Below are 25663 nucleotides of genomic sequence, written 5' to 3'. Positions count from 1 at the left end.
CTACGGTGAACCAACCACACGTGCTCACGCCACGTGAGAATCACGCTGAGCGGAACGGAATTTCGACCCGGATGCAATTTCCTTCCTCAAGCGCTCTTGTTCTCGACGATCATCCGGCATTCCGTTTGTTCTTACTCCTGTTTGAGCGCCTTTAATTGCACCTATGTGTTATACTCTTGCTTTCTCGTCTTATGTGAAGACCGCCGGCAAACCAGCCGGATCGCTTCTTTTGTTACGCGCACATCCGAAGAAACAATAAGACAAGATCAGGTTGCGATCCCGAGCGACAGAACAACTTTCGGCTTCCAAGGGGAGCGCCCGCTCACCAGACGACGTCACACTCCCCGGAAGGCGCCTTTTGTTTGGCGCCCCGTTCCACAATAGGCGAGTCTTATCCGGAGGCCTTGTATGGCTTCGGGGTTCGTCAGGCGCCCGGGGCCTTCGCGACCGTCCCGGAGCTCCCCTTTATAATTGTCTGCACCCGCCTTATAAGCGCACTCCGAGTGGCGTCGCGAGTCACATACCCACAGGTCCTGCTTCGGGGCCGCACATTCCTTCCCTCTCACGCTCTAGCTGTATGCCAGCGAAGACGATGGTCGAGCGCAGGTCGGGGGCCACAAAACGATCTAGTAGAATGGGACGTACGACGAAGAGCCGCAAGGGATGCTCGTGCTTCGACCCGCCAGCACCAGAGACGATCACGAACTGCCCCTTCAGGTGTCGGTCGGAATATCTCGTCTACAAGGTGCGCGGCTATGTGTCGTGCAAGATCTCCCTGCTCATTCTTTGCTCAGAAGTACTCGATGTCGTTTCAAGACGTCTTCAAATCCTTGTTCGACACTCCCCGCGACGACGCGCACCTATGCTTCTATGGCAAGACGCCCGCGGAGTCGAGATGCATACTTTGGGCAACCTGCACACAGTACGTTATCCATCCGAGTCACCATTCATGCTCATCCTAACCGATCGTGCCAGCCCTCTCAATGACGCGAAGAGAATAAGTCCCCAAATATTAGGCTCCCTGGCTGAGCTCTTCTACCACTACGAGATTGTACCGCTTCAACACTGGGCAGTCGATGCCCTGCAAGAGATGACCTCTTTCCCAAGCACACTACTTCACACCTGTTCCACTGCAGTCATGGCCTACATCTCCCGCGTCGCACTCCTATACCGCCTCAAGCCCTGGTACGACCACATTCTTAAGCACTGGAACAAGCGCCTCCTCTTCCCCTCCAAGCACCCCCTCCCACCCGAAGAAGCCATCATCTTCGGCGCGCAGACGGGGAACATCACCCTCCAAGCGAACGCCTCCTACGCGTATCTCATCCACCACCTCCCGCGAATAGCCGCAGACGCGAGGGCGCGCACGCTGCGCACCCCGTACCCCCTCAAACCGGTCATGTATCGGCATATCGTCGCGGGGTACCTGTCGCTGAGCACGCTGGCCGCGAAGCTGCGCGCCCGGCCGCCCGAATTTGCGCGCGCGCCCGAGTGCGCGGAGTGCGAGCATTGGAAGTGCCAACTCGCGTGGGCGAATCGGTGGCGTACGCTCTTCACTGAGCCTATGTCGCGCCCAGTCGTCGCCGACCCCATGTCGCGTACGGTTCATGGCGAACCCATACCTCGCACAGTCGCGGGCGACTGCATGTCCCGCACGGCCGCGGACGACCCCATCTCGCGCCCCTGCGACGCCTACTCCGTGGACGTCATCGACCGCCTCACCACTGCATACAACACCCTGCGGCGCGATACGCGTTTGGCGCGGCAGATGAACGACGCGTGCCGCGAGGCGGGCATTGCGGCGCTCAAGAAGGCGAAGACGGACGTGATGGAGCATCTGGAGCACCACTTTGACTTGTAAGGGCCACTGTGGTGTGGCTTGGAGGGTCTGTAGACCTGCACCAGGGGTTGCTTCGAATTATGGGGGTTGCTCCGAACTATGGTGGCTGCTCCGATTCATAGGGTTCATGATATGCGTGGACGCTCCTAGCTGCGCGCACGCCGCCTGGCGTGGGGTGCGTGGGGTGCGTGGGGCTGGGACGATGGAGACGAGGACACTAGTGACGCGTTTGGAGGGCGCTGCGCGACCTTCGATGCGTCTACATGTGCCAGCTGGCCTGCCTTTACGAAAGACCTGGACGAATCCTCAGGCCTCGGGACATACCCTGTTACACTTCACCTTCAACCGAGGTGCTAATATATTTACTTACTTACTTGTTTTCTTCGGCCCTGATAGAACTCCCACTGACCTTTCTATGTATTTCTATCTATCATCTTACTGTATCATACTCGCTTTCCGCACCGTATACGTACATTGCTACTTGCCCCCGCCGTGCATGCACTACCCATGTAACATAGCACATAACGTGTCTCTATACCATCGTTCATCTCCTCCGCGCGCTGGTGGTGTTTCAATTGCGTTCGTCTTATTGCCAGATCCAGCGACACTCACAAGGGCCCTTGTTCTTTCACTTCCCTCTTGTTTGGGACTGGTGCCTCAATAAAAGGACAACGAGAAGCCTCCGCGCTCGGCCTCGAAACGCGTCGGAACAACAGCTACATGGCTTCGCGGTAGTAGTATATGGTTTCGCTGTAGTACAAGAAAACCCGGAAGTGGACTGGGGGCGCAGGCGCACTGATAGCTTGATGACGCAGCAAGGGAGGCCTTCAACATACGATACATACAGCATGGACAAGATAGAGGATGAGTAGATGATACAACGAACAACAGCAGTCTATATTATATAAACCTCACAAAATCACAAGAAATAGTCCGGCGGTGGTCGTTTCGCGGGTACGGAGCGGACGTCCTGGGCGGGTGTTAGCATGCATGTAGGTATCAGAGGCGAGGGAGTTGCCGATGAGAAAGAATGAGACAGCGACGAGGGAGGGTGAGACAGCGACGCGCGGCAATGGTCAAAGAGAATATGGCGACGGGAAGGCCGAAGAACAGAATAGCGACGGAAAGGCGAAGGGATAGGATAGTAAACACCACTCACAATCGGCGCACAGTGGAACACCTTGTACTCCTGTGTGAGGTGCTCGTCGAGCTCGAGGATGGACGCGACGTTGCCGCATCTGTAGCAGTAGTTGGGTGCGCTCCAGACTGTGACGATGGTCCGGTCGAACATGAGTTTGTAGCCTGAGAGGGTGGGTCAGCGTCTGAACTTCCGGCTTACATTCTTGAGCCTTTCGCCTCGCATCTCATTGAGCCTTTCGCCTCGCATCCTATCAAGCGTCGAGAAGAACAAGGGATTGTAGATGCAGAGTACCAAAGATGTGCGAAGGAGAAAAGGCACGCACCCTCCATGGCTAACTGATGCGCTCTCGCGACCAGGTCGATGTTGTTGTCGTGGATGAACGCCTTCGTGATGTTCGGTCCAAAGAGGTAGCCCGCGCCGCGCGGGGAGAGGCCCCAGCCTTGGATATCTGGAAGGTGCAAATCAGGCACGCGGTTAGGGGAGGAGGGAACACGATGAATGGGCAAGAATGGCATCTCAGAAGAACAAGCGCTCACCATCCGGATCCGACCACAGCAGATCACACATCGTCCCGTCGTGCGGGACCTCCTGCTTCCGGTCAATAGCCCTGATCTGGTCAATGGTGCGCAAGTTGGGGCTCAAGCCGCCGTGCACGCAGAAGACGCGCCCGTCGACCATGGCCGCGAGCGCGAGGTAGTCGAAGACCTCGCAGCACCAGCGCCACACGTTCGAGGAGCCGTACTTGCGCTGGCATTCGTCGTAGAAGCCGTAGACCTGGAGGTACGGGTAAGTAGGGTGTTGAGGGGAGGGAGGGTGGAGGTTGGGCAGAGACAGGACGGACGCACCTGAGTGATCTGCCGGCTCTCGTGGTTCCCTCGGATGAGAGTGATGCGATCGGGGTAGCGTACTTTGAGGGCGAGAAGGAGGAGGAAGGTTTCGACGCTGTAGAATCCGCGATCCACAAAGTCGCCTATGGGGTGTTGTGAATGAAGTATCGAATTGGTGGGCCAGGGGACGCACCCATGAAGAGGTAGTTCGTCTCCGGGCAGAATCCCCCCAACTTGAACAGCTCCAGCAGGTCAAAGAATTGTCCGTGTATATCACCGCATATCTAGCAGGGTCAGAGGGGGCAATATAGCAGTAGTAAGTACACGCACTGTCACCGGCGAATCGACGTGCTGTACGTTCCCCTCTTCGATCAGGATCTCGCGCGCCTTCAGACACAATCGTTGTACTTCCGCCTCAGTTATCGGCTCGCATTTCTGTAGCTGCGCTATTTGTCTTTCATCTGAATGAGTATAAGAGCCAACCCAAGTATTCGTGCCCCCTCACCTGTCGAGATCACTGGTCATGGCGCGCGCGACGCGTCGAGGGAGATGACGTCCCTGAGCAAACAGGCGCCTCCATTGTATTCGCGATCGCGCCCGCACGCGACAAACTTCCCACGCCCCGCGTCGGCAATGACCCGATGTTTCCCCGCATCCCGTCGGTCCCCCTCATGACCGTCCCCGCGTTCGATGTCAATTGGCACACCCTGAGCCCAGGGTGTTCGCCCTTGCCGATGTTCCTTGAGTCACGAACGAGTCTCGGCTGATCCATAAGATGTCTGCTTCATCAAGCGCAGGTTGCTCTCTTCCGGATATCTCATCGAGGTGAGCGAGCGCAGGACACGATGGTGATGCTCGAGCCCGAGCTGGTGGCGGAGACGGTGCGGCGACCGGTGCAGTGCATGACCCGCGGGATGTCGAAGGGGTCTGCGAGCGAGGTCCAGGTCGAGTACGAAGAGGTGGTCCTCCCCGTCCTGCGTTCCCCGTGGACCAAGGTTCCTGCGTTTTCGCGGCGGCCCCCAGAAGCTTTCCTGTACTATGAAGGTCCGCCATCACCCTCGCCCCCGCCGCGGACGCCATCGGTCCACTTCTCAGTGCAGTCGGCCCAAGAGGGACGGACAGGGAGACAGGTCAGGGAAGGATACTTGCAGCTTTTCGCCGTCTTTTGGTCCATGATACTTCTGGGATGGAATGACGGAACGACGGGACCCTTGCTCCCCCGCATTCAGACCGTATACGATGTGCGTAGCCTTTGGGGATTCCCGGCGCACCACTTATCTACCGCGCAGGTCAACTACACGATCGTATCCTTGCTGTTCGTCAGCGCGTGCACGGTGAGCAAAGTGACAGCGGCAGGGGACGATGACTCGAAGTATTGCAGGGCTTCGTAGCGGGAGCGATAATAAACGTTCCCTTGTCTACGCGTCTCGGGTTTGGGAAGGTGTGTGCTCAGATATCAATTCAGCCATGTTTGCTCGTCAACTGACGGCGTATGTAGCTCATGGTCCTTGGCAAGTTGCCTCCTCCCACCACCTCGACAGCAGACATTGACACCGGACTCCCGATCAGGCTCTGCTCTGCAAGTAATTGCTTATGCCGTCGACGCCACCGCCCCTCCCTTCCCTGTTCTGTGCGTAGCATATGCTGTCAACGGCGCCGGGATGTCCCTTCAGGTGCGCCACATCCTTTCCACACGCATATATGCACTCCCCTGCCTATATTTTCATCTTGTATGCGCATATACTGACTTCGCTTCTTTCAGGATGCCCAAACAAACGGCTACGTCGCTTCCCTGACGGAAAACCAGGAGGCCAAGATGGGAATGCTTCACGCTGCCTACGGTGCGTGTACTCTCCCTCTCTTGCAAACTGCTACCACCCCCTGCTCTTGAGGTCCCTGCGGTGCTCAACCCTCCCCAGGCTTAGGCGCTTTTGCGGCCCCACTCGTCTCGACGCAATTCGCGCAGATGCATCGCTGGTCCTTCCACTACCTTACCTCCATGGGCGTCGCGCTCGCCAATATGGCTATCTCGGCCGCGGTCTTCCGCTTTGAGAATCAGGACCGTACGTCCTTCCTCTGCATATACTTTACACCCGCTTCTCTCTAACCTCTCCTTCCCTCCTCCTGAACCCTGCTGACCGGCCTCTCAGAATGCATCGCCCGCATCGGCCAACCGCCCAAGGAGGAGTCCACCCGACCTGGCGCCAGCTACGACAACAACAATCTCACCGCACGCTCAGGAAACAGCCTCATTCAACTCTTCCGCCTCAAATCCATGCACCTCCTCGCGCTCTTCGCGTTCGTCTATGTTGGTGTCGAGGTCACGCTCGGCGGCTGGATCGTGTCCTATGTAATTGACAAGCGGGGCGGGGGCCCGGATTCGGGGTATATTTCGTCGGGGTTCTTTGCGGGTGAGTAGGGTTCGTGATTAGGAGGAGGAGGTGAGGGGGTAGGGTGGTAGTGGCGTTTGGCAAGGGGCAGGGAAAGCGGCGTGGGCGTGGGGCAGGAAGAGCGGAATGCTGGGCAGTTAGGCAATGGAATACAGGGGCTGCGAGCTGACGATCAACGAACAGGCATGATGCTGGGACGACTGGTCTTGCTTTGGGTGAACAAGAAGGTGGGATAGTTCGTCTGCTTCGACTTCGCACATGCTCACATCCCCCAGATCGGCGAATGGCCCGTCATCTTCGTCTACGGCCTCCTTGCTATCGGGTACGTCCCTATCCTGCTTATGATATCCCACCTTATCAACCCCCGCACAGCCTCGAGCTCGTCGTCTGGCTCGTCCCCTCCCTCCTCGGCGGCGCCATCTCCGTCGCGCTCGTCGGCCTCCTCCTTGGGCCCTTCTTCCCCATCGCCATGAACCAGGCCGCGCGCATCCTCCCCGGCTTCCTCCTCACACCGAGCATCGGCTGGATTGCGGGGATCGGGCAGGCGGGGAGCGCCGTCTTGCCGTTCGTGACGGGCGCGCTGGCGCAGGGGACGGGGATCGGGAGTTTGCAGCCGTTGTGAGTGGTCATCCTGCAGCGGGAGGAAGAGTGTGCCTAGAAAGTATATTGCTAACGGTGTTCCCAGCTTGGTTTCGATGATGGCGTTCATGATGATTCTGTGGGCGATGGTGCCACGGAAGGCGCAGCGTATGGATTAGAGAAGACTTACGATCGACAAGGTGTGCTGCTCGGGAGAACTGCAATTCTCGGACAACGAACTCATCGTGTCGCAGAACAATGGGTTCCCTTACATGAAGCTACATTTATGTCCTCTGGTCAGTAGAACGAGCACGGTTCGGGTATGAGTACTAATTGTTATTGGTATAGATCCTGGAAAGTTGTCGATATAGATATGTCCGAACGAACGATGCGTTGTTGTACAATACTCTCCGATGGGTTGGCCGTATGAGGGCACCTTGGGCGTTGGATAAGGCAACCTTGAGCGCCGAAAGGCCGCATCAAGCATTGGAACTAAACCGCCTCGAGCGCAGAACCTTCGCCTCCTTAGCAGAACATCTCGCACGGGCAGCCTGTGCAATCGTCTTAGCAACACGAAGACGACACTCGCGGTACAGAACTCACAGATGATGTCCGCAAAGCACTCGCAGAGGCCCTGATGAACGCTCGTGGTCAGTCAGGACGTGCACAGCTTCGCGCCTAGGTCTTACCTCGCAGCACTCTGGAAGACATGGGTCAGTATCGATGCGATTCGGACGAAGGGAAAGCGCAGACGTACCGCAGCAGATGAAGCAACCAAGACAGCCGAGGAGACAGCCCTGCGGATAGCGGTGCATGTTAGCGGACAGCCTTGCTAGATAACGATGGCCATAACGAATGGGTACCAGCCATTGCTTGGCAGCTGCGCAGAGGTTTGCGCAGTGGCGAGCGACTGGTGCTGGACATAGCCGAGAAGATACCTTACCTTACCGGCGCCTCCTCCACGGACGCGCATAGGGGCTTGTTGGCCTGGCTGGGTCGATGTCGGGGCGTTTCCGACGACGCCTAGGGTGCGTGAGCCGGTCGTTCAAATTGAGAAGCATGAGGGTTCCTTGAGCAAGAAACTTGACGTACTCATCTCCATCGCAGGCTGCATTTGCATCTGCTTGGGCGGCTGCTCCTGCGACGTCCGCGCGTTGGTGGGCTGGGATTGCTCGGTCGGCTGCATGACGGTTTGAGAGTGGGTGTGCGTTGCAATAAGAGTTCAAGAACGCGTCGAAGGGGTCGTGAAGCAAACCGGTCGTGAAGTGCTCGTCGTGGGGGACGCGGATATGAAGGGAGATTCCACGACGCGACGAGCGCGCTCTTATAAGTACGTCACCGCATGTTGCCAGCGCGTGGAGACCTGCAGTGCAGGGCGGCGCAGTGAGGCGCCTCATGACCTACGCCGAGGGGACGGACACCGGCTGGCACCGAGGGCTGTCCGGGCGTGGGTTGTGCGTGCAACCTCGAAAGCTGCGACTTTCGTCGGGTGGTTGACAAGGATATCATCTTGTTATCCGTCTCGACAATCGAGGGCGACGCGGGTGTTCTGCAGAAGAGGCTGCCTCGGACCTCGGGTGAGTCACGTAGGTTTACTCAAGCTCTACTCGCCTCGGAGACCTGGCGCTAAACATGGACGCGTGAACATCAACCCTCCGGAGTTCAGGATGAGCGGTGCGCATTCGGAATTGACCAAACGTTCTTATTGTCCTTCTCCAAGCTAATGAATACATAGAAACAGAGTCTGACGACGCGCCGTGTTCTTCTCAAGTCGATGAGCAGTCTTCCTTTCCTTCGCACTCGGGGCTCTAGCAGCACATCTCGCAAGGGCAACCTAGAAAGCGGGTCAGAAAAGATGGAATCAACAGCATCCCGGTACGCACAGATGATGTCGGCGACGCAGTCGCACATGCCCTAAGTGAATGTTAGTAGGTACAGAAGGACCGAGACACGGAGTCAAGCCCACTTCACAGCATTCTGTTGAGAAGGTTAGCGGTAGCGAGCGAAGAGAGTGTGGGCTAGGACATACCACAGCACAAGAAGCAGCCAAGGCATCCGAGGAAGCAGTCCTATACGGCAAGGGAGCGCTAGTCAGTGACACGAATCCGTACGAATCTGCTCCTTGCGCACCTTTCCCGCTCCGCCACCGCGTATCCGCGAGGCCTTGTGTCCGTGAGCGCATTCTTGCTGGCCGTGCGCTCGTCCGCTAGCAGGGCTGCCGGTGATGTCTGTAACTCAGGTGAGCCCCCGAACACGTTCCTTGCCTCCAGCAATACTCACTCATTTCCATCGCAGGCTGCGGCTGAGCCTGAACAGGCGCCATCTTAGCGGGAGCCGGTTGAGCAATAATGGGCTGCATGGTGAGAAGAATAGTATTTCGCGTTCAACGACGTCGGTAACAGGGGGAAATGCAGGAAAAACGACGACATCAGGGAGGCCAAGCTTATATAGCCCCCTGCCCCCTGCATGTTGCTAAAGATACGCTGGTGTCTTACAGCGATCGCAGCTGTCCTGGCGGCGGAGGGGGCTATTGTTAGGTGCGTCATTATCCTTTTCTTAGGCCCTTTGGCACACGTGGAGTTGATGTCACTCAGCTGTCGGTGGACGAGGAGGCAGTCGAACCGGTGCTTTGAGGCGAACTCGAGGTGGTCGGTGCCTTTATGGGCGGTATAAAGTACATTGAGTGTTGCGGCGCATACGTAGGCGCGTCTGTCAATACATGGTGTCCACGGCCTTATCGGTTCCTTCATTCGCTTACTGCTGGCCTAGAATGCCGTCAGGTTAAAAGGTTAGGGCATATGAAGCCGCTTACGCACCCAGAATTCGCGCCACTCTCGTTTCTCGCCGTCTTCGCTGTCATGGCAGCGAGACTACCTGCAAGAATGTCAGACGAAGAGAAGTAGGCGAGACTTGGCTACCAACCACGCAGCTTGTTTTCAAAGGCCGGCTTCGAGTCGCTGTTCGTGCTCATGCGACGACGCTTGAAGCGGCCCGCTGCTTGTCCTGACTGGTCATAGGTGCTAGCTCCACTACCGATAGGAATATTGGTCGCCTGCGCAGGCGCGTCTTCGGCGACCACAGTCACTGGCTTCGTCGCAGACATTCTCAAGGCAGCTAGATGAATGGGGTGTGTCGGTCTACTGGCTGGCGCGAGGCGAAGAGAGGTGAAGAGACTCGTTGGATCCTTGGCTAGACGGGCGCCCCGTTGATATATGCAAGTCGCAGTGGAGCAAATGACGAAGGTAGGCCAGTTCTAGATGCAGCGAAACTGGAGCAGCGGCTGGCTTATGACCATACACGAGGTGAGAGCGGAGGTACGGCTTGCGAGTCGCCTGGATGGGAGCCAAATGGAAGCGAATCGTGCTGCGGTACTCCAAGCAAGCGGGGATTTGCGTTGTTCGGCTGAAGCCGCAGCGTCGTCTGAGCCGCCGTTTACTTATATGCCACCCCAAAGGCGGCTCCGCGCTTGGCGAGTTGTCTGCTGATAGGGCGGTCCGAGCTTCAGTCATTCGAGGACGAGACTTGGTAGAAGAAAGAGTCACTTGATAGTCGATACACGTACATAAGTTGTAAGTCCATGGCTTCTGCATCAGTCCGAGCACCTCGCGCATCCGTCGAATTCAGAACGACTTGTAGAACTCCATGATCCTCGTGTCAGGCGGGATCGGCCTTGACTGCAGCGTCACTCGGGCAGCCCATTCCGTCTGCGAGGCCTTCATCTCCTCCGTCTCCAGGAAATTTGGGTTGTCCCATTCGTAGTAGGCCAGATACGACGGAATATCGGTCGGCGTCGTCGCGCCGCCCGCTATGTCGTTGACGGCGGTGAGCTTAAAGCGCCTTGCGCGTAGATAGCTGCAGAGGATGCAGTGTCAACCACACACTTATCGAGGGGTATGCGCAGAGAACCTACCCCGGCACCTTGGTGACCAGCGGGAAATGCTCCTCGTCATACCTGCGTAATCACCGATAGGTCAGATAAGGGCTAGATACGAAGCGGAGACGTCACCGACCACTTGTTGAACTCGACCTCCTTCTCCGCGAGGGGCTCCCAGAACACGAGCAGCGCGTACTTCCCGGGGAGCGCGTTCGGGTCATCTGCCGTCGATGGGTGCTGCAGGGTGGAGACGAGCGTGTACACGCGCCGCTGGAGCGAGGATATCCGCGAGATGATGCTCTTCTCGTTGTCGGACGCCTTGGGGAAGAGGTTTTTGTAGTCGTCCCCTTCGAGGACGGAGGGCGACTTGAGGTCATAGACCGCAGCGAACTTGGGCTCGTGCCCGTCCGCGGCGATGTAGCGCAGCGCACTGTTGATACCCGGCACTGTCAGCCGCGCGGGGCCGTGCTCATTGTCATGCCAATCTGCTTTCAAGTCAGGATAAGAGCAGGCCGGTCAGTGGCGCACACACCGTTGAACTCAGCCTCGGAGACGTTCTCTCCGAGCTTGCCAAAGACGAGCAAGAGTCCGGCTGGAATGTCGACCGTCATCGTTACAAGCAAGAAGGGTCAGTTGACCTTAGCGAGCTGGAAAACTCCACAGGATGGATGGCGCCTTGAGCGCTTTCGTGGCAAATCGGGGTCAAGATGCGCTCAAAAAACTCCTGGCCTCCCACGGCTAATGTACACTACAAACCTCTCCTTACGAACCCTTGGCGCAGCGGTAGCGCGTCTGATTCCAGCCATCCCGCAGGCAGCAGTCGCAAGCGCTGCGCTATGGTTATAAGTCAAGGATCCAGAAGGTCGTCCGTTCAATCCGGGCAGGGTTCAGCCAAAAGAGCTTTTTGACGCCGGAGATGACGAGGAACCAAAGGAAGGGCAATCATGCGTTGCTGGCAGGTGGGCGCAAACTAGGTCAGATCTACAAAGCGTATATCGGTTTTGGACGAACACCCCTTACCTTCTGTGACCATTGAAGAAAAGGCAGACCCGGCTCTAGCGTGTTCGCCTCAAGGAACCTTTGATATGTTGCCGAAGCAGCGCGTACATTCTGAGCAAGACTATGAACTACAGAGTCCGTGATACAAACACTGGTGACGATCGTTAACAAGCAAGTACGGTGCCGCAAGAACGACGCGTACCTAATGCTACGTCTTCATGGAACTACTTCGCATCCTCACCTCCCTCCAGCTCTCATCCGACGCGTCCTCAATAAGGAACCTGTACCACACGATCGCTATGGGCGCCGTCGCAAGATGCCATAACGAATGCGCATCGATGATAAGACCCCACGGCGGAAAGTCGAGAAGCTCAAGGGCCGTCGCCGCCGTAGTCAGCGCGACAAATAGCGCGACCTTGCTAACGAAGGCGGGGCGGTATGCTTTAGGCCGATGAGGATACCGTCTAAAGAGCGACCATCGCGCGGGGAGGGCGAAGAGTAGCCAGAGAAGGTTGTGCGTCATACCGATGATGGTGTTGAATATGATATTGTACGCGTAGTCGAAGCGGGGAAGAATGGAGAGGTAGGTGACATGCGCGATGTAGACGAGGGCGCATGCTGCGGTCCAGACGTTGCGGATGGTGGCGCGCTTGGGATCTGGCGGGTGCTGGGGATAGAGATGAAACAAACGGATAACGGTGTATTGCAACGCGGACAGGATTGTGAGCGCAGCTGAGAAGTAGTCCAGCTTTTCGGTGAGGGGGAAGTCTAAAAGCGCATTAACGACGCGAGGGGAAGCGAGCGTGGCGCGGACGCACCTCGCGTGTGGAAGGCTGCTGACCATATCCAGGTGTTCGCGCTTATCCAGGACCATGCAGTGTAGTAAGGTTTCATCGGATGCCCCCTCGGGACGCGTCGTTGTAGCGCGCGCGACCCTCGAACGTGCGCCCAGAGGTTCAGCAACGAGAAGAGCACCGAAGCCGGCTCTTGCATGCCAAGAAACCTCCAAAATGGCCATTTCCCAAAGTACTGTCTCGGCCTCTCCCCCCTCCCCATGACATTGGCCGTGATCTGGTGCATGCAGGTGTACTTGCAGTCATCGAGACACGTCCATCCCGTCAGCCGTAAGTCCAGTGGTAGGGGTTCCGAACATGTGGTGGTGCAGCGCTCGACGCATTCCTTGAAAGGTTTGGCGCGGTCTCCGGACGACGCGGCAACGCCGGCGATGATGGCGGCGACGACAGAGATGAGGGAAATGCGCATCGCAGGTGACGGATGCGGGGAAGCAAGTGCGCTCGGGACAACCCGAACCGGCATCCGGAGTCGTGGCGCGGGAAAGCGGACTAACCTGCGATGTGGGTGACGGTATCCAGGCGGCAGGGGTAGTCTTCCTTCGTAGTCATGTCATTGATGGCCGGCGTGCCCGTGGATTTGTCGCCCTTGGAAAAATTCTGACAGATGCGGTATTTTGGGACACCGGGGGCCGATGCCGTGACGACGACGAGGAGCGCCGAACAGTAGATAGGTCCGCGCGCGATGCGGTTGATGTGTTCCAAGGTGAAAGGGCCGGAAATGCGACCCGCCTCGAGTTCGCCGGCGATCCATTGATTGACGGGGCCAATGTTCTCGTCGACGGAGGCGGAGTTAGGGATGATGACGTTGCGTGTGAGCGGAGGTAGGTTGCCGATAGGGAAGCCGTAGGTAAGGTGTTTGATAAGTAAGGGGTGTTGATCCGAAACATTCATAGTACGTAAAGAGGCGGCGAAAGCGGCAGCGGGGTAAGGGGTAACAATTCTGGAATAAATTTCGTTATCCTCGGGGGAGGAGTTTGCAAGCGGGGGTCGAGCGACGGCAGCGATGGCATCGGAGAAGTCAGTGAAATTGAGGGCGGGAAGTGTTGGGCGGCAGTAAGTAGCGGGGGGCGGGGAAGGTATGCTATGCGGGGGGAGGGCGGAGCGGAATTCTGAGGCGATGCAGTCGGAAATGAAGGGAAGCGGGTCCGGGTCGGGTTCTTCGGCTACTGTCGGTGCGGTGTCCGACGTGCCGACTAGCGCGGGAGGCGCGCGTGCCTCAGAGCTTGATGCGGCCGTTGACGCGTCTCTCGCAATCGGGTGAGGCGTCGCAGACGGCGTGAGGCTTGAGGCAGTGAGCGCATATGTGTAGTCGGCGGTTGGTACCCTCTCCGTGGTCGTGGTTCTTGTTGCAGGTACCGGAGTTGAATTTGATGCAGATCTGGACAGAGCGATCGTCGGCCTTGACGAGTGTACCCGGGTGGCCGGGGATGAAGATCGACTTGAGCGGCGTGCCGTCCTTGAATGTCGTGGCATTTGCGTTATCGGATTTGTCGTGGTCGAAAGTCGAGTGCGCGTCGGCGCAGGAGTAGCAGGTCTTGCCCTCGTCGTCCCGAAATCGAGGTTCGCGTCGTGGAGGGCTTGCTGGGCGGCGGCTGCGGTCGTAACCGTTGTCGCGTGGGCGATCGGAACCATAGTCGCGTGGGCGGTCAAAGTCGCGGGAGCGGCGTGGCTCAGAGTTGAAGCGGTCGCGGTGGGAAACTTGATCGTAGCGCGAGTGATGGTGATCGGGTTGCGGGCGGTAATCCTGACGCCGCCTATCGTCGTGTCGGTCGGAGAAACGGCGGCGGCGGTCGTCGAAGTCGCGTGTATTGCTCGAAGATGCGTACTGAGTGTGAGTAGGAGGGGCGGTATAGGTAGCGGAGCGGTTGAATTGTGGGGGAGGTACGTAATAGGTGCGAGGGTTAGCAGATTCTGCCATATCGAGCGGGCGATAGGCCTCGCTGATGGCGGCTTCGAATGCGGACTTATCAAAGGCGATACCTTCTTTAATGATGCGGTTGAGGAACATGCGCTCGATGGGGCGCCAAACGTGGAAGCGTTCTTCGCGTTCGCGAAGTGACCGGTTGAACTCGATGTGGGGCCTCAGGTGGTGGGCGATAGTCGTCTCGTTGCCCACGGCTTCTTCCGGGGGGCTAACAATGATGTATGCGCGGAGTCGATTCAATGATGCCTCGTCGAATTGGGCCAGGTTCAGGTCGGCTTCGTCCGGCAGGCGGAGCGCGAGTTTGGTGGCCGGGATGTCGATCAAGGTGGCGTCTTTTGTGGCGTGCTGCGTGTGCGTGCGGGTCTTGATATTAGTCTGATCGGCGAGGAGGCGGAGCGTCTTGTTGAGGAAAAACGTGTCGTCGAGGGGAACTTTGCAGGCGAGTTGCGAGATGATGATGTCGGGGATGGGAACAGTGTCGACGTCGGTGACCTGGGCTTGCGGGGTGGACTTGAAGATCATCGGGGCGATCTTGATCGGCACGGGTTTGAGCTTGCGGGCGTCCTTCTCCGCGGCTTCTATTGCCGCCTTAGCCTCGTCCGCTTGCTTCGCGTGAGCCTTGCGCTTCTTGAGGGCCGCCTGGAGGAAGTCGGGGTAGTTCGGCCATTCGCGGGCGATCGTGCCGTAGGCGTCCTCGGCGAGGTCGTCGATCTCCTCCTCCGTGTACGCGAAAAGCGGCCAGAGTGGTGCGCCGACGTCGGTGAGACCAATATTGGCGCGGGTGATCGGATCTTGATATAGAAGCGTTTGGCGGATACTGGCCGCGTTGTGGGCCTCGGAGGCGCGATTGTCGTTATGGCGCAATTTGATTGGCATCAGCGATGGATTAGCGGGGGGCACGCGCATCCAGGCGTCGTAGTCGAAGTCTTGCGGGATGGGCAGCGCGAGACCTGAGACCTGGAAGGCGGGTGGTTGGTAGCCTCCGCCTCCGCCCCTGGCTGGGTGCGGGGGCGCGTTGCTGCCGCCCGGGGGCGCATTAGGCGCCGCTGTGCCGCCGCTGCCGGTAGGCTGCTGCGGGGTGCCTGGCGCGAGGCCTCCGCTGATGTGCTGCGGAGCGGAGGAGTGCGGGGTGCCTCCCGCGACGCTGCCGGTCGTGCCTTGGGTGCCGGAGGTGGGTATATGCGCACCGTTTCCGGTCGGAATGGGTCCTAAGTTCGAATTGACCATTGTGGAGGTGAGAACGGTATGTCGTGAGACGGAGAGGGCGAGAAAAGTCGAGGGCAGCGAGGGGGCGAACGTCGGTCGGTGAGCGCGTATTCGAAGAAGCTCGCGCTGTGACGCCCCGTGACAGCAACATACGCGTTGTCTGCACGTGGCGTCGCCGACCGGCGTTTGCCCGTCCGCTCCTTAGCTTGCCTATCACCGCGCTAGTTACTCGTGCCTCGTGCTAGCGCGGCTCACACCCATTCAGGTTCACTGCTCGAACCCAGAAAGAACTGCGAGGCTGTTATCCGAGATGTTATCCTCCTATTCACGGGCTGTCGTGGAGGCCATGGCCACTGACTCTCCTCGCTCTTGTGCGCGATGTACATAGGTACGTAGAATCTCACGGATTGAGCCCCCCTCCCCCGTGATGCAAGGGCCGGGCCGACTGCAGGTTTCGTCGTGCCGGTGCGACTTCTCTTGCTTACAGCAGCTATCTGGGCTCTTTTGGTCCTTCCCGTTCTTTCCTACGACGCTGGAGACCACTCTGGCTATCCTGATTCCCGAAGGTGCCCGGCGTAAATCATCCCGCAAACTGTCAACGCTTGTGAGTACTCGGTACGAGGAACATATATGCCTGAGCTCACCGCGCACAGGTTCACGCCCTTGTACAAGCGATCGACTCGCCCTATCGAACTCATCTCCGCCTCTCAAACCACCATCACGACCTGTCTGAAGACGTTCGATCATGGAATCCCTCGATCATCTCCTCCGCACGAATCGCCAGCTATCGGATGCAGAGGAATGCTCTGCTCTCCAGCTCTTGCTCGACGCTCAACAACGGCTGGGAACCGTTTCAAACAGTGCCGCTACGAACCGCCGCGGGGATTGCAGTCGCCTGCTCGCGCGTATCGACGCCCTTATGCACATCCTTGCCCCCATTCGGAGGCTCCCACTCGAACTTCTTTCCATCGTCTTCGACTTCTACATCGGCATGGTGCATTACGGACCTATGTCGGTGAAGGGAGGAATCGAGACCTTCTTCTGGAGAATACACGAGGGCCCGTGTCTACTCCTGCACGTATGCTCTCTATGGCGTGCCGTATGCCGAACGACGGCTTCCCTCCAGTCATTCTTTGCATCCATGGTGCTGTCGACTCCCGAAGCCTCCACGTACGCTGTGGGCGGCGACTTCCCTAGGTCGCTCAGCCAACCATCCGTCAAAGCATGCCTTGCGCATTATCTCGCGCTGTTTGACGTGGGACCATTGAGCATCGTGATGCGGAATGGCCGTCGCATTCCTGTCGCGCTTGACACAGAAGCTAAGCGCGCTCAATGCGCAGAGCGCTGCTCTCAGCTTGTTGTACACTGCCACGGCAGCCAGGACCCTCTCGCCGCCATTCTGTGGAACTTCTTGGGCCGGTTTCATCAGGAACTGTCTTTCTTGGACGGTCGTCTGAAATGCCTGGAGTCCCTTTGTCTGGGTTTCAGGCGGGCCGGGGATGGCTACGAGGAGATGTTGGGGGTGGATATTCCAGCAACCGGGTTGGGGAAGAAGGTGAAGAAGACGCGACTATTCGCTCATGCACCCAAGCTTCGTCGATTGAGGCTGCTTCAGGACGGTATCAGACTTCTATCTGCAGCAAACCCTCGATTCGCTCTTCCGTGGAACCAAATCCAGGACTTCTACACGCATTACGCCAGCCCCGCCGAATGTCTTGCGGGCCTATTCTCATTGCCGTCTGTCAAGACGGTCAGTTTGCTGAGGTTCGCAAGACATAAATCCGCTTATCTATCCTATCATCCGCCATGGCCTGGACACTTCATCAGTCAACCGTTCCGTCTTCCACTCATGGATTCTCTCACTCTCTTTTACCTCCCTCGTCAACTAAGTATCGCCGATGAGGACGAGTCAGGATGCTACCCTGACTTCACTTCACGGTATCCAGCGGAGGTTCTAGATTTGTTGGAGGCGCCATTACTCAAACAATTGCGTGTTGGCTTCGCGGAGTCCAAGACTTCGACTGCCACTGTCAGCACAATCACAGCATTTCTCCAACGCTCCGGATGTGGCCTCGTCAAGCTCTACCTCTCGCTGCAAACGCAGGACATGGACGATGACATCGCGGACCTGCTGCGCAGCGTCGCGTCCCTCCAGGAGCTCACCCTCTGCATGCACGCCGGAGTGACCCTCTCCCTCGGCGTGCTCGCATCGCTCGTCGTCACTCCAGGAGGCTGGAACAATCTCCTCCCCGCCCTGCGGCGCTTCACCCTTATCACGGACGACTCGCCCGATACCATGGAATTCAAGTCTGACCCGCTTGCGGGCGTTGTCGAATCCCGCGTAAACGCGGGCCAACGCACGGAGGGGGTGGTCATGAACCTGGAGATCTTCCAGATCGCCTGTCAGGAGGATCACCCGTTCGCTTGGTGTCCGAGGATCAAAGAGAGGGCGAGGAAATGGATGCGGGCCGGACTGAAGGTTGCGACCGCGGTTGTTGATCTTCCGACCCAGTTCGTCAGCAGTCGAGACGAAGGGGAGTTCATGGTGGACTGGGAGTGGCTTCGTCCTGAATGATGGTTTATACGTTAGAAGGGAAGAAAGAACTGTTACGTGGCAGCGGTGCTGTGGCAAATATCATGTACAATTTACATCTTGCAGTTTGTTGTTCTACATCTACGGTGCTTCATTATCTATTCCCTGACGACCGGCATGTAAGAGTGGCGACAACAGTGCTCGGTCGCGTTCACTCACGACCTCAGGCGCTCAGCCAGCCATCGCACGATATCGTCGAACACTTCGCTCAATTCATTCTCCGCGCCCGGCGCATAGTCGAAGGAATGCTCTCGTCCAGGAATAATGCGCAGATCGATGGGCACACCAGCTTCGTGAAGTAGATCGCGAAGGTAGACGCTCTCCGCGACAGGGACGGCAGTATCACACTCGCCGTGGCATATCAGCGTCGGTGGCCAGGAAGAACTGAAGTTGAACTGCGGAAACAGTCGTCGGTGCTGAGCGGGTACTGCATCCTCTTCATGTGTGTCGCCTTTGAACTCGCGCAGGGCGGCGCTGAGGCTGGGTTTGTGCTGCCCGGTATAGTAATCGAGGAAGTTGCCCATCTGAAGATATAGTCGAGCGAGCTGCATGCGCGGGTTTGCCGGATATCCAGGTGTCGGCGAGTCGTTTGAGTGGTACGCGAGAGGCGAGACGGATATAGGCGGGAGTCTTTCTGCTTGAGGGTGCAGGAACTCCGCGAACGAGTCAGGATCTAGCAGCTCACGGCCGCGAAAGAAGGGCTCCGTCTTCGGCGTGAGATAATGCGAGGTCTGCAGGAGCACAGTGAGCTGCCATGGCTGTAGCGCAAGGAGTAATGGACCAAAGGGATCTTTATAAGCGCCAACACGACGCACCAAAAAATTCGCGCCCATGCCATACATCGAGAGGAGAGCTTTGGGCGACACGGCACCCCTGGACTTTCCATGCGCAGCAGCAAGGTAGGCGCACAGGCCACCAGAGCTGGTGCCTGCGACAGCGACAGCATTGCAGTCAAGCTGAAGCCTGCGTTTCCGGCGGCTAGCCTCGTATTCAGCTCGCCGTTCGTGATGAACGTCAGTGCATCGCACACGTCTTCGAGAATTTCGTGCCCCGTCGCAGGAGGTAGGAGGCGGTAGTCGGCAGATATAAGCGCAATTCCAGTCGTAAATAAACGCGCTGTTTTGATAATGAAGACCCTGCCGGTCATACAGACGCTGTGGACGAACCGTGAAGCCAGGTAGGAAACCAGGACGAGCGATCTCCGACGGTAAGGCCGCCGCCATGGTAGTACACAACGGCGGGGACAGGCTGAGACCCCAATTCTTGCGGCGGGTATACATCGAGCGCGAGCTCAAGGCCATCAACCTTCTTGAACGTGACCGTCAGAGCCATGATGGTTATGTCCAAAAGCGGTATCATCAGAGTTGAACTTTCGTGTGACTCACCGCCCTGATGGTCCGTGCGTCCTCCTCCCCCATAAAAGCCCATCCGCGCCTCTGAGCACCTCATACTTACCTTGAGGGCATACTCCCCTTCATGGAATTGGGAGTGTGGCGCAGGGGAGGCACCCATAGCACGGCGACCCTGTCCGCAGGTGCAGCCTCTGTGTTGTGTGCGCTTCGGTGCATGCACCTTCGGAATATTTGCCTGTCCCGCTCCGGCCACTCTGGCTGGGCGGGCCCTTCTTTTTTGGAACTTCCAGCCGCCTGACCCTAACCCTATCTATTGTTCGGCATGCCAAAGAAGGGCATAATACGTCTTCGATGACCGTTGTCTGTACTTCACACCAATCCACGAATTTTAGGATCAGAGAACTGTCATCAACACGATGGCGCGCATGCTAGTGGTACATACATAAAGGTATAGATACGTCGTGAGGTCATGGACACTGCGAACAATGCAAGAGATACAACAAAGGATAAACACTGGACGTTGACATCGATGAATGTCTATGCTCAACCTGGGACGTAACACCAACAGAGGGAGAAACAAAGAAGACCAAAAGATGAAGACGATAAGGACAATGGAGGAGAGGAGAATGCAGCTCGACGATTCGTTGGTATGCCGTGGCGCGGGCGCGAGCGAACGTACGGGACGGATGGCTGAGGGCAGGCTGGATCGCGGGGACCTAAGGTCTAGGGCGCACGCAGACGCGCTTGTGCTCCTCCCAGTCCATCTTCTGGTGCTCGGCGCTGCAGTACCGCACAAGCTTGCACTTGCTGCAAACCTGCGGCGCGATGCGCTCGCCATTATCGCTCCCGTCGCTGCTGCTCGTCTCGCTGCTAGAGCTCTCGCTGGGCAACGGCGGCTCCTCCTCGAAGCAGACGTCGCAGTCGACCCAGTTGCACATGGATCGCGCCCGTATGCGCTTGCCGTACTTCCCGCCCCGCCGCACGCCCAGAACGCTGGCGGCATCGATTCCACGCCGGGGGAATCGTATCATCTCGCAGTCCTCGGTGCAGCAGGGATTCGGGCAGCCGGTCGGGTAGTCGTAGAAGATCGCCTCGTCAGGGACGAACGAGTTATGCGTGAAGAATATCTGGGAGTAGGAGGTCGTTTGATGCGAGAAGAGCACGATGAAGCGCGGCTGCTTCTCGTACAGGATGGCGCGCAGTGTGAGGTCGATCTGGGGGAAGCATGGGGTGCGCCGTTGCTTGAGGAGGGTATGCGAGAGTCGGATATCTGGGAAAGGCGGAATTTAGTCGGGGGGAAGGGGGAAAAAGAATCGCGCCACATACGCTCGGCCTGTATCCTTTGTGCGATAGACGGTTTACATGTCCGGCCGTACGCATGTCTGCAGACGAGCTTGAAGTACTCCGTCACGTCGTCCATCTCCTGCCGCTTCAGATCGGTGACGATGATGAAGATCTCGTCGCAGCCGATATCGTGCATCCCGCGCAGGATCATCAACTCTGGAAGCTGTGCGCGGGCGTGTTAGCCAAGCGCCGCTCCTCGCCATACATAACCGCGCACCATAGTAAAGACAACGGGCATCATCGAGAGCTTACGCTCCTGCATGGAGCGGTGGTGGTAGACGTGCGTCGTCCACGTCCGATCGAGGGGGATCAGGCGCCCCGTATCGACCGTGCGACAGAAGATGTTCTCGGGCATGAAGTCCCCCTTTGTCCAGAGGAGCGCCTGCCCGCGCGCGCTCGCGGCGTGCTTGCGCTCCCGGACGTCGAGGAACCACTCATGGTAGGCGTCGTGCGCGCCGCCGCGGTGCTCAAGCCATTTGTCGATCAGCATATCGGTCGAATCGTGGTCCAGCGTCGCCTGCACAAGCTCGGACATGGCCAGGCTGGGGATGGCAAAGGGGGAGTATCTGCTCGAGCGCTTCGTCATCGCGATTATCGGGGAGGGGGACGGTGATAACGATGGCGACGGTGTAAGAACAAAAGGAGAACAATAGATTGCACCCAAATGAAATGTCGCCACTTGGCCGCCCCTCAAGCGATTGTCTCGCGTGATTCAACACTGCATTGTCGCGTCTGGGCTGAACTGGACTCGCACAAAGGGTAGAGGGCAACAAAGGCTTGTTCATTAAATAGTATGGGGAGTACCAATGGCACTGAAGGATAGATGGCTACTGGACTGGACGAAACGGGTTGTAAAATGACTGTATGTTATGGATGTTTAGTAGCGTTCCGAGCAGTATAACGATTGTAGTATAGCGTCCCATTAGAACAGTTGGTTAGTCCGTGAGACAACATAGCATGGCTTTTCGTCAGAAGGAATTACAGGCAGTACCCAGAGGGGTGGCTGCAGGGAGACTTCATGGTGGGGGAAGAGTGCGAGGTCTTGAGCATCGGGGTACCGACGCGGTGGGGGATCTGGATCGTAGGTTCGGGAGTGCGCATGCCAGCCGGGCGGTTGTCTATCAAGTTACGGTCAGCAAGTGTGACTGAGGACTATCGAAGGATCATGCTTACCGACGACGAGCTTCAAGGCCTTGTCCTCGTTGATGCCCTCACCCCACTTGAGGAGGTCCTCAACGGGGATGTGGTCCTCGATGCGACGCCCGCAGATGCCCTGCCAGTAGACGAAGGGACGAACGTGGGGCGGCAGGTAACCCTCCTGGAACACGTAGTTCGTGACGTGGGCGAGACGGCGAATGTGAGGGGCCTCGGTCAAGCGGACGCGCTGGGCGACTGTCTTGGCGCTGGGTTGGTCCAGGTTGTGGTAGCTGAACCACAAAGCCGTAGGAGCATCGTCTGAAGAAGCACGTTAGTACATCGTCGAGAAGCACGAACGGAGTACTCACCGACGACGAGCTTGAGAGGGCTCTCAGGAGTCATGCCGACACCCATGGTCATAACGCCCTCGATGGACTCGCTGGCCTTGACAGGCGTACCGTCGGCACGCTCCCAGTAGGTGCTGGAACGGTACTTGGCCTCAATGTAGCCCTGGCGGAAGACTACAGGGGCGTGTGAGCTCGGGAGACATGACACGTACACGGTGGACACGTACCATAGTCAAGCACGTCCTCGAGGTCGTGCATCTTGCGCGGCGAGAGCGCGAGGTCGATGAGCTGCGTCGTCGGCGGCGAGTGGATGCGCGACGCGAGCTGGTAGGTGAGCCAGAGTTCAGAGGCGTTGTACATCGTGTAGTGTAATTTGTGGACGCGACGTTGAGATGGGTGTAGATGCGCGAGAGCGGGGCCGGCTGGAGGCAGCAGAAGGACGACGAAGGCGTCGAGAGGAAGAGCCCGGACAAGTCGCACGAAGAGGTGGACGAGGAGGGTGAGGCTCAGAATATGCGACAAGCATGGGAGCATTTATAGGGAGCGAGGGCTGGACCCTGATGCATTCAGAAGCCCGGCAAAAAGACTCGGGCTGATGAGGCGTGTGCGATCGGCTAGGGTAGAGGCAGGGGTGAGGTTCCCCGGGCAAAATTAACGGAAAGGGCAGTGCTATTGAATGCGGGAGGTCCTTCTTGCAATCCGGTTTCGCGGGCTGGGCGGCGTCGGGGCCCTTTCGTCGAGTATCAAGCCTTGGCACAAGGACACGGTAGCACGATTTCCTTGAAGCCAGAAAGCCGCTTGACACGTTGAGGACACCAGACGTCTTGAGCCTCGCAGATTTTCGACGTAAGCTAGTCCGTGCATAGCATGAGGTCCCTTGTCCGCGAGAGGTGTTTGGAGTTTGAGCATGTTGTATGGTCAGAAGAGAGGTTGCAGAGAAGACAGAGAAGTGCAATTGTGACGTCTCGAGCGCCTAGCGATTAGATCAAGAGCCACGTGGGATCGGCAATCAGCTTGCTGGACCCACAACGCTTGCACTGAACGAAGAAGTTCTCGTTCACTCCCATCGGGTAGACGGCTCTCAGCCAGGCTAAGCAAGCGTACCAATCGCATGTTAGGTTAAGGTCCGGGTGAGAGAAACTTCCCCTATCTGTATGCTGCTGACTGAAGCGCCAAAGGCTGCATCGATGCGGGATTACAGCGTCCAGTCTATGTTGATCATTGACCCAACGCGCGACTACAGTGGGAGTACAGCTCCGATAGACTTGAAGTTCGCGACCACCTTCAGGCGTCGTACAGGAGCTGCAAGTCTTGCTTGTCGGAGGCGCATCTGGCGTCTTGTGATGCTGGCTGTTCCGCGGATGGGGGTATGCTGATGTCGTGCGCCTCCAACTATCACCCAGGACGTCCTTGTGGCCACCGCAGACGACCAACCAGCGTTCGCCTGGCTCGGCGACACATTGAGGCTGACGGCGAGTGACGGTAGGCTGACGAGTGCCCCGTGACCATGACATAATCTCCGGAAACAGCAGGAACACCCCGGCCCTTATAAATATGTTGGGCCGAGGGATTAGGCGCACATACGCACCTTGCCAGAAACCATGACTACCTCACTCGACCTCCTCAAGCAGACCGGCACCGTCGTCGTCTCCGACAGCGGTGACTTTGAGTGTGAGCACGCTCTGGACAGGACGGAAGAAAGAGATCATTGACGTAGCGACCAGCGATCGATGTCTACAAGCCGCAGGATGCGACGACGAACCCATCGCTCATCCTCGCCGCGGCGGGCAAGGAGGGCTACGCGCGCCTGATCGACGCTGCCGTTGAGTACGGCAAGTCGAAGGGCGGCGACAAGGAGACCCAGGTCAACGCCGCGATGGACCGCCTGGTGCGTAAATCGGTGCGATGATGGGTCCGATCTCGCTAACAAACCGGTAGCTCGTCGAATTCGGAAAGGAGATCCTGAAGATTATCCCTGGTCGCGTCTCGACCGAGGTTGACGCCCGCCTGTCCTTCGACAAGGCCGCCACCAAGGCGAAGGTGCGCGTCAAAGCCTTATAGCCCTTAAGGCGATTTACTGACGGTACCTGCAGGCGAAGGAGCTGATCGCGCTCTACGAGAGCGTTGGTATCAAGAAGGAGCGCATCTTGATCAAGATCGCGTCGACTTGGGAGGGCATCCAGGCCGCGCGCGAGCTCGAGAAGGAGGACGGCATCCACTGCAACCTCACCCTCCTCTTCGGCTTCGCCCAGGCCGTCGCCTGCGCAGAGGCCGGTGTCACCCTTATCTCGCCCTTCGTCGGCCGCATTCTCGACTGGTACAAGAAGAACAAGCCGGGCCCGAGCTACGAGGGCGAGGAGGACCCGGGTGTGCAGTCCGTGCAGAAGATCTTCAACTACTACAAGCAGCACGGCTACAACACCATCGTCATGGGCGCTTCGTTCCGCAACATTGGCGAGATCAAGGCCCTCGCGGGTGTTGACTTCTTGACCATCTCGCCTTCGCTGCTCGAGCAGCTGAAGAACTCTACCGACCCGGTCCCGAAGAAGCTTGACGCCTCCAACGGTTAGTTGTTTTGCTCTCTCACGCCACCGGTCTTTACTGACTTCGTCCGTTAGCCAAGTCCGCCGCCCCCATCCCGAAGGTTTCTTACATCGACAACGAGCCCGAGTTCCGCTGGGAGCTCCTCCAGGACCAGATGGCGTTCGACAAGCTCCACGAGGGTATCAAGAAGTTCGCTGAGGACGGCGAGACCCTCAAGAGCCTCATCCGCAAGAAGCTCTAAGCGCTCACTGAGCGTTAGGCGCCGATTGCGACTTTGGGATGGCTGGACTGCAGTAGAAGTAATGAATCTTGTATACGTAAAAACAACTCGCTATAGAGGATCGTGTACCGACATGTAATGCAAGGATTCGGCTCGGCCGATGCCTTTTGACTTTATCCTTGCGTACGCTATGACTGGCAAATGAGGCGTTTGCCTTTGTGGCTGACGCTGGCGTCGCCTTCAAAGTCTACCTGAGTGACCTCAGATCGATGTTGGTGGCATTAGCGAGTCCTTCGACCTCATAAGATGCTGTAGGCCTTCTTCTGCCGAGGATCGCCAGTTCGGATTCTGTAAGGTGTGAATCTGCATGCTCTAAGTACGGCACTTTCATATCTACCCATGTAGTGTAATCTGCAATGAATCCGCCGTCGATGATTAAGGAGAAAGGAAACCGGGTCCTTCTATGCTCTATGGTAGTGCTAATGCTGCCCG

The 25663-nt window shown here is 57.7% G+C and overlaps 16 protein-coding genes and 1 non-coding gene across 17 annotated transcripts; 7 read left to right on the top strand and 10 right to left on the bottom strand.

Annotated features, from left to right (window-relative positions):
• The first annotated feature begins 493 nt into the window (after window positions 1-493).
• On the top strand, window positions 494-1875 carry SCHCODRAFT_01124667 (uncharacterized protein). Its single transcript, XM_003034617.2, has 3 exons — window positions 494-745; window positions 795-922; window positions 976-1875. Exons 1-3 carry the CDS (start codon window positions 578-580, stop codon window positions 1859-1861), a joined length of 1182 nt encoding a protein of 393 aa, XP_003034663.1. The 5' UTR covers window positions 494-577; the 3' UTR covers window positions 1862-1875.
• A 261-nt stretch (window positions 1876-2136) lies between these two features.
• SCHCODRAFT_02468879 (uncharacterized protein) lies at window positions 2137-2304 on the top strand (the record flags this gene model as incomplete). The annotated part of the gene is made up of 1 exon (XM_050342677.1): window positions 2137-2304. A coding segment is annotated over one exon (168 nt), but the record flags the coding sequence as incomplete, so codon positions are not given.
• Window positions 2305-2463: 159 nt separating this feature from the next.
• On the bottom strand, window positions 2464-4369 carry SCHCODRAFT_02616724 (Metallo-dependent phosphatase). The gene is made up of 8 exons (XM_003034024.2): window positions 4314-4369; window positions 4139-4262; window positions 4002-4092; window positions 3827-3951; window positions 3518-3755; window positions 3304-3429; window positions 3000-3142; window positions 2464-2810 (listed from the first exon to the last, which is right to left on the bottom strand). Exons 1-8 carry the CDS (start codon window positions 4331-4333, stop codon window positions 2760-2762), a joined length of 918 nt encoding a protein of 305 aa, XP_003034070.1. The 5' UTR covers window positions 4334-4369; the 3' UTR covers window positions 2464-2759.
• A 353-nt stretch (window positions 4370-4722) lies between these two features.
• On the top strand, window positions 4723-6956 carry SCHCODRAFT_01351634 (MFS general substrate transporter; the record flags this gene model as incomplete). Its single annotated transcript, XM_003034616.2, has 11 exons — window positions 4723-5049; window positions 5098-5142; window positions 5190-5253; window positions 5378-5481; window positions 5571-5649; window positions 5701-5875; window positions 6017-6219; window positions 6382-6425; window positions 6474-6520; window positions 6571-6816; window positions 6884-6956. 11 exons carry the CDS (start codon window positions 4723-4725, stop codon window positions 6954-6956), a joined length of 1407 nt encoding a protein of 468 aa, XP_003034662.2.
• Window positions 6957-7256: 300 nt separating this feature from the next.
• Window positions 7257-7963, bottom strand: SCHCODRAFT_0107358 (uncharacterized protein; the record flags this gene model as incomplete). Its single annotated transcript, XM_003034023.2, has 6 exons — window positions 7257-7328; window positions 7381-7411; window positions 7467-7477; window positions 7535-7574; window positions 7641-7800; window positions 7870-7963. The coding sequence occupies 6 exons, from the start codon at window positions 7961-7963 to the stop codon at window positions 7257-7259; spliced, it is 408 nt and encodes a 135-aa protein (XP_003034069.1).
• Window positions 7964-8585: 622 nt separating this feature from the next.
• On the bottom strand, window positions 8586-9880 carry SCHCODRAFT_0107357 (uncharacterized protein; the record flags this gene model as incomplete). Its single annotated transcript, XM_003034022.2, has 9 exons — window positions 8586-8611; window positions 8661-8691; window positions 8749-8754; window positions 8807-8846; window positions 8908-8992; window positions 9058-9130; window positions 9536-9542; window positions 9594-9651; window positions 9700-9880. 9 exons carry the CDS (start codon window positions 9878-9880, stop codon window positions 8586-8588), a joined length of 507 nt encoding a protein of 168 aa, XP_003034068.1.
• Window positions 9881-10759: 879 nt separating this feature from the next.
• On the bottom strand, window positions 10760-11262 carry SCHCODRAFT_02490756 (uncharacterized protein; the record flags this gene model as incomplete). The annotated part of the gene is made up of 2 exons (XM_050342932.1): window positions 10760-11139; window positions 11184-11262. 2 exons carry the CDS (start codon window positions 11260-11262, stop codon window positions 10760-10762), a joined length of 459 nt encoding a protein of 152 aa, XP_050201864.1.
• Window positions 11263-11417: 155 nt separating this feature from the next.
• SCHCODRAFT_t49 lies at window positions 11418-11541 on the top strand. The gene has a single exon. It is a non-coding gene; the product is annotated as a tRNA-Trp (tRNA).
• A 317-nt stretch (window positions 11542-11858) lies between these two features.
• Window positions 11859-12913, bottom strand: SCHCODRAFT_02698433 (Per1-like protein; the record flags this gene model as incomplete). Its single annotated transcript, XM_003034020.1, has 2 exons — window positions 11859-12418; window positions 12469-12913. The coding sequence occupies 2 exons, from the start codon at window positions 12911-12913 to the stop codon at window positions 11859-11861; spliced, it is 1005 nt and encodes a 334-aa protein (XP_003034066.1).
• Window positions 12914-12999: 86 nt separating this feature from the next.
• SCHCODRAFT_02451537 (uncharacterized protein) lies at window positions 13000-13308 on the bottom strand (the record flags this gene model as incomplete). The annotated part of the gene is made up of 1 exon (XM_050342558.1): window positions 13000-13308. A coding segment is annotated over one exon (309 nt), but the record flags the coding sequence as incomplete, so codon positions are not given.
• A 950-nt stretch (window positions 13309-14258) lies between these two features.
• On the bottom strand, window positions 14259-15982 carry SCHCODRAFT_02685994 (uncharacterized protein; the record flags this gene model as incomplete). Its single annotated transcript, XM_050346785.1, has 3 exons — window positions 14259-14329; window positions 14485-15636; window positions 15964-15982. The coding sequence occupies 3 exons, from the start codon at window positions 15980-15982 to the stop codon at window positions 14259-14261; spliced, it is 1242 nt and encodes a 413-aa protein (XP_050201862.1).
• Window positions 15983-16379: 397 nt separating this feature from the next.
• SCHCODRAFT_02491912 (uncharacterized protein) lies at window positions 16380-18209 on the top strand (the record flags this gene model as incomplete). Its single annotated transcript, XM_003034615.2, has 1 exon — window positions 16380-18209. The coding sequence occupies one exon, from the start codon at window positions 16380-16382 to the stop codon at window positions 18207-18209; it is 1830 nt and encodes a 609-aa protein (XP_003034661.1).
• SCHCODRAFT_01124648 (alpha/beta-hydrolase) lies at window positions 18154-19559 on the bottom strand (the record flags this gene model as incomplete). Its single annotated transcript, XM_003034019.2, has 4 exons — window positions 18154-18958; window positions 19043-19205; window positions 19241-19343; window positions 19394-19559. The coding sequence occupies 4 exons, from the start codon at window positions 19557-19559 to the stop codon at window positions 18383-18385; spliced, it is 1008 nt and encodes a 335-aa protein (XP_003034065.1). The 3' UTR covers window positions 18154-18382.
• Window positions 19560-19695: 136 nt separating this feature from the next.
• On the top strand, window positions 19696-19920 carry SCHCODRAFT_052326 (uncharacterized protein; the record flags this gene model as incomplete). Its single annotated transcript, XM_003034614.1, has 1 exon — window positions 19696-19920. A coding segment is annotated over one exon (225 nt), but the record flags the coding sequence as incomplete, so codon positions are not given.
• Window positions 19921-19965: 45 nt separating this feature from the next.
• On the bottom strand, window positions 19966-21552 carry SCHCODRAFT_02616702 (uncharacterized protein). The gene is made up of 3 exons (XM_050344769.1): window positions 21141-21552; window positions 20906-21086; window positions 19966-20849 (listed from the first exon to the last, which is right to left on the bottom strand). Exons 1-3 carry the CDS (start codon window positions 21507-21509, stop codon window positions 20296-20298), a joined length of 1104 nt encoding a protein of 367 aa, XP_050201861.1. The 5' UTR covers window positions 21510-21552; the 3' UTR covers window positions 19966-20295.
• Window positions 21553-21901: 349 nt separating this feature from the next.
• SCHCODRAFT_01171110 (uncharacterized protein) lies at window positions 21902-22941 on the bottom strand (the record flags this gene model as incomplete). The annotated part of the gene is made up of 4 exons (XM_003034017.2): window positions 21902-22041; window positions 22097-22378; window positions 22429-22581; window positions 22635-22941. The coding sequence occupies 4 exons, from the start codon at window positions 22939-22941 to the stop codon at window positions 21902-21904; spliced, it is 882 nt and encodes a 293-aa protein (XP_003034063.1).
• Window positions 22942-23608: 667 nt separating this feature from the next.
• SCHCODRAFT_02616696 (transaldolase) lies at window positions 23609-25427 on the top strand. Its single transcript, XM_003034613.2, has 5 exons — window positions 23609-24078; window positions 24132-24295; window positions 24346-24447; window positions 24501-24972; window positions 25026-25427. The coding sequence occupies exons 1-5, from the start codon at window positions 24009-24011 to the stop codon at window positions 25190-25192; spliced, it is 975 nt and encodes a 324-aa protein (XP_003034659.1). The 5' UTR covers window positions 23609-24008; the 3' UTR covers window positions 25193-25427.
• The last annotated feature ends 236 nt before the right edge of the window (window positions 25428-25663 follow it).

Source organism: Schizophyllum commune (genome assembly GCF_000143185.2).
Source record: "Schizophyllum commune H4-8 unplaced genomic scaffold SCHCOscaffold_3, whole genome shotgun sequence".
NCBI classification, from domain to species: domain Eukaryota; kingdom Fungi; phylum Basidiomycota; class Agaricomycetes; order Agaricales; family Schizophyllaceae; genus Schizophyllum; species Schizophyllum commune.
Note: the sequence above shows the minus strand (reverse complement) of the source record. Positions and strands in the feature narration are given on the sequence as shown.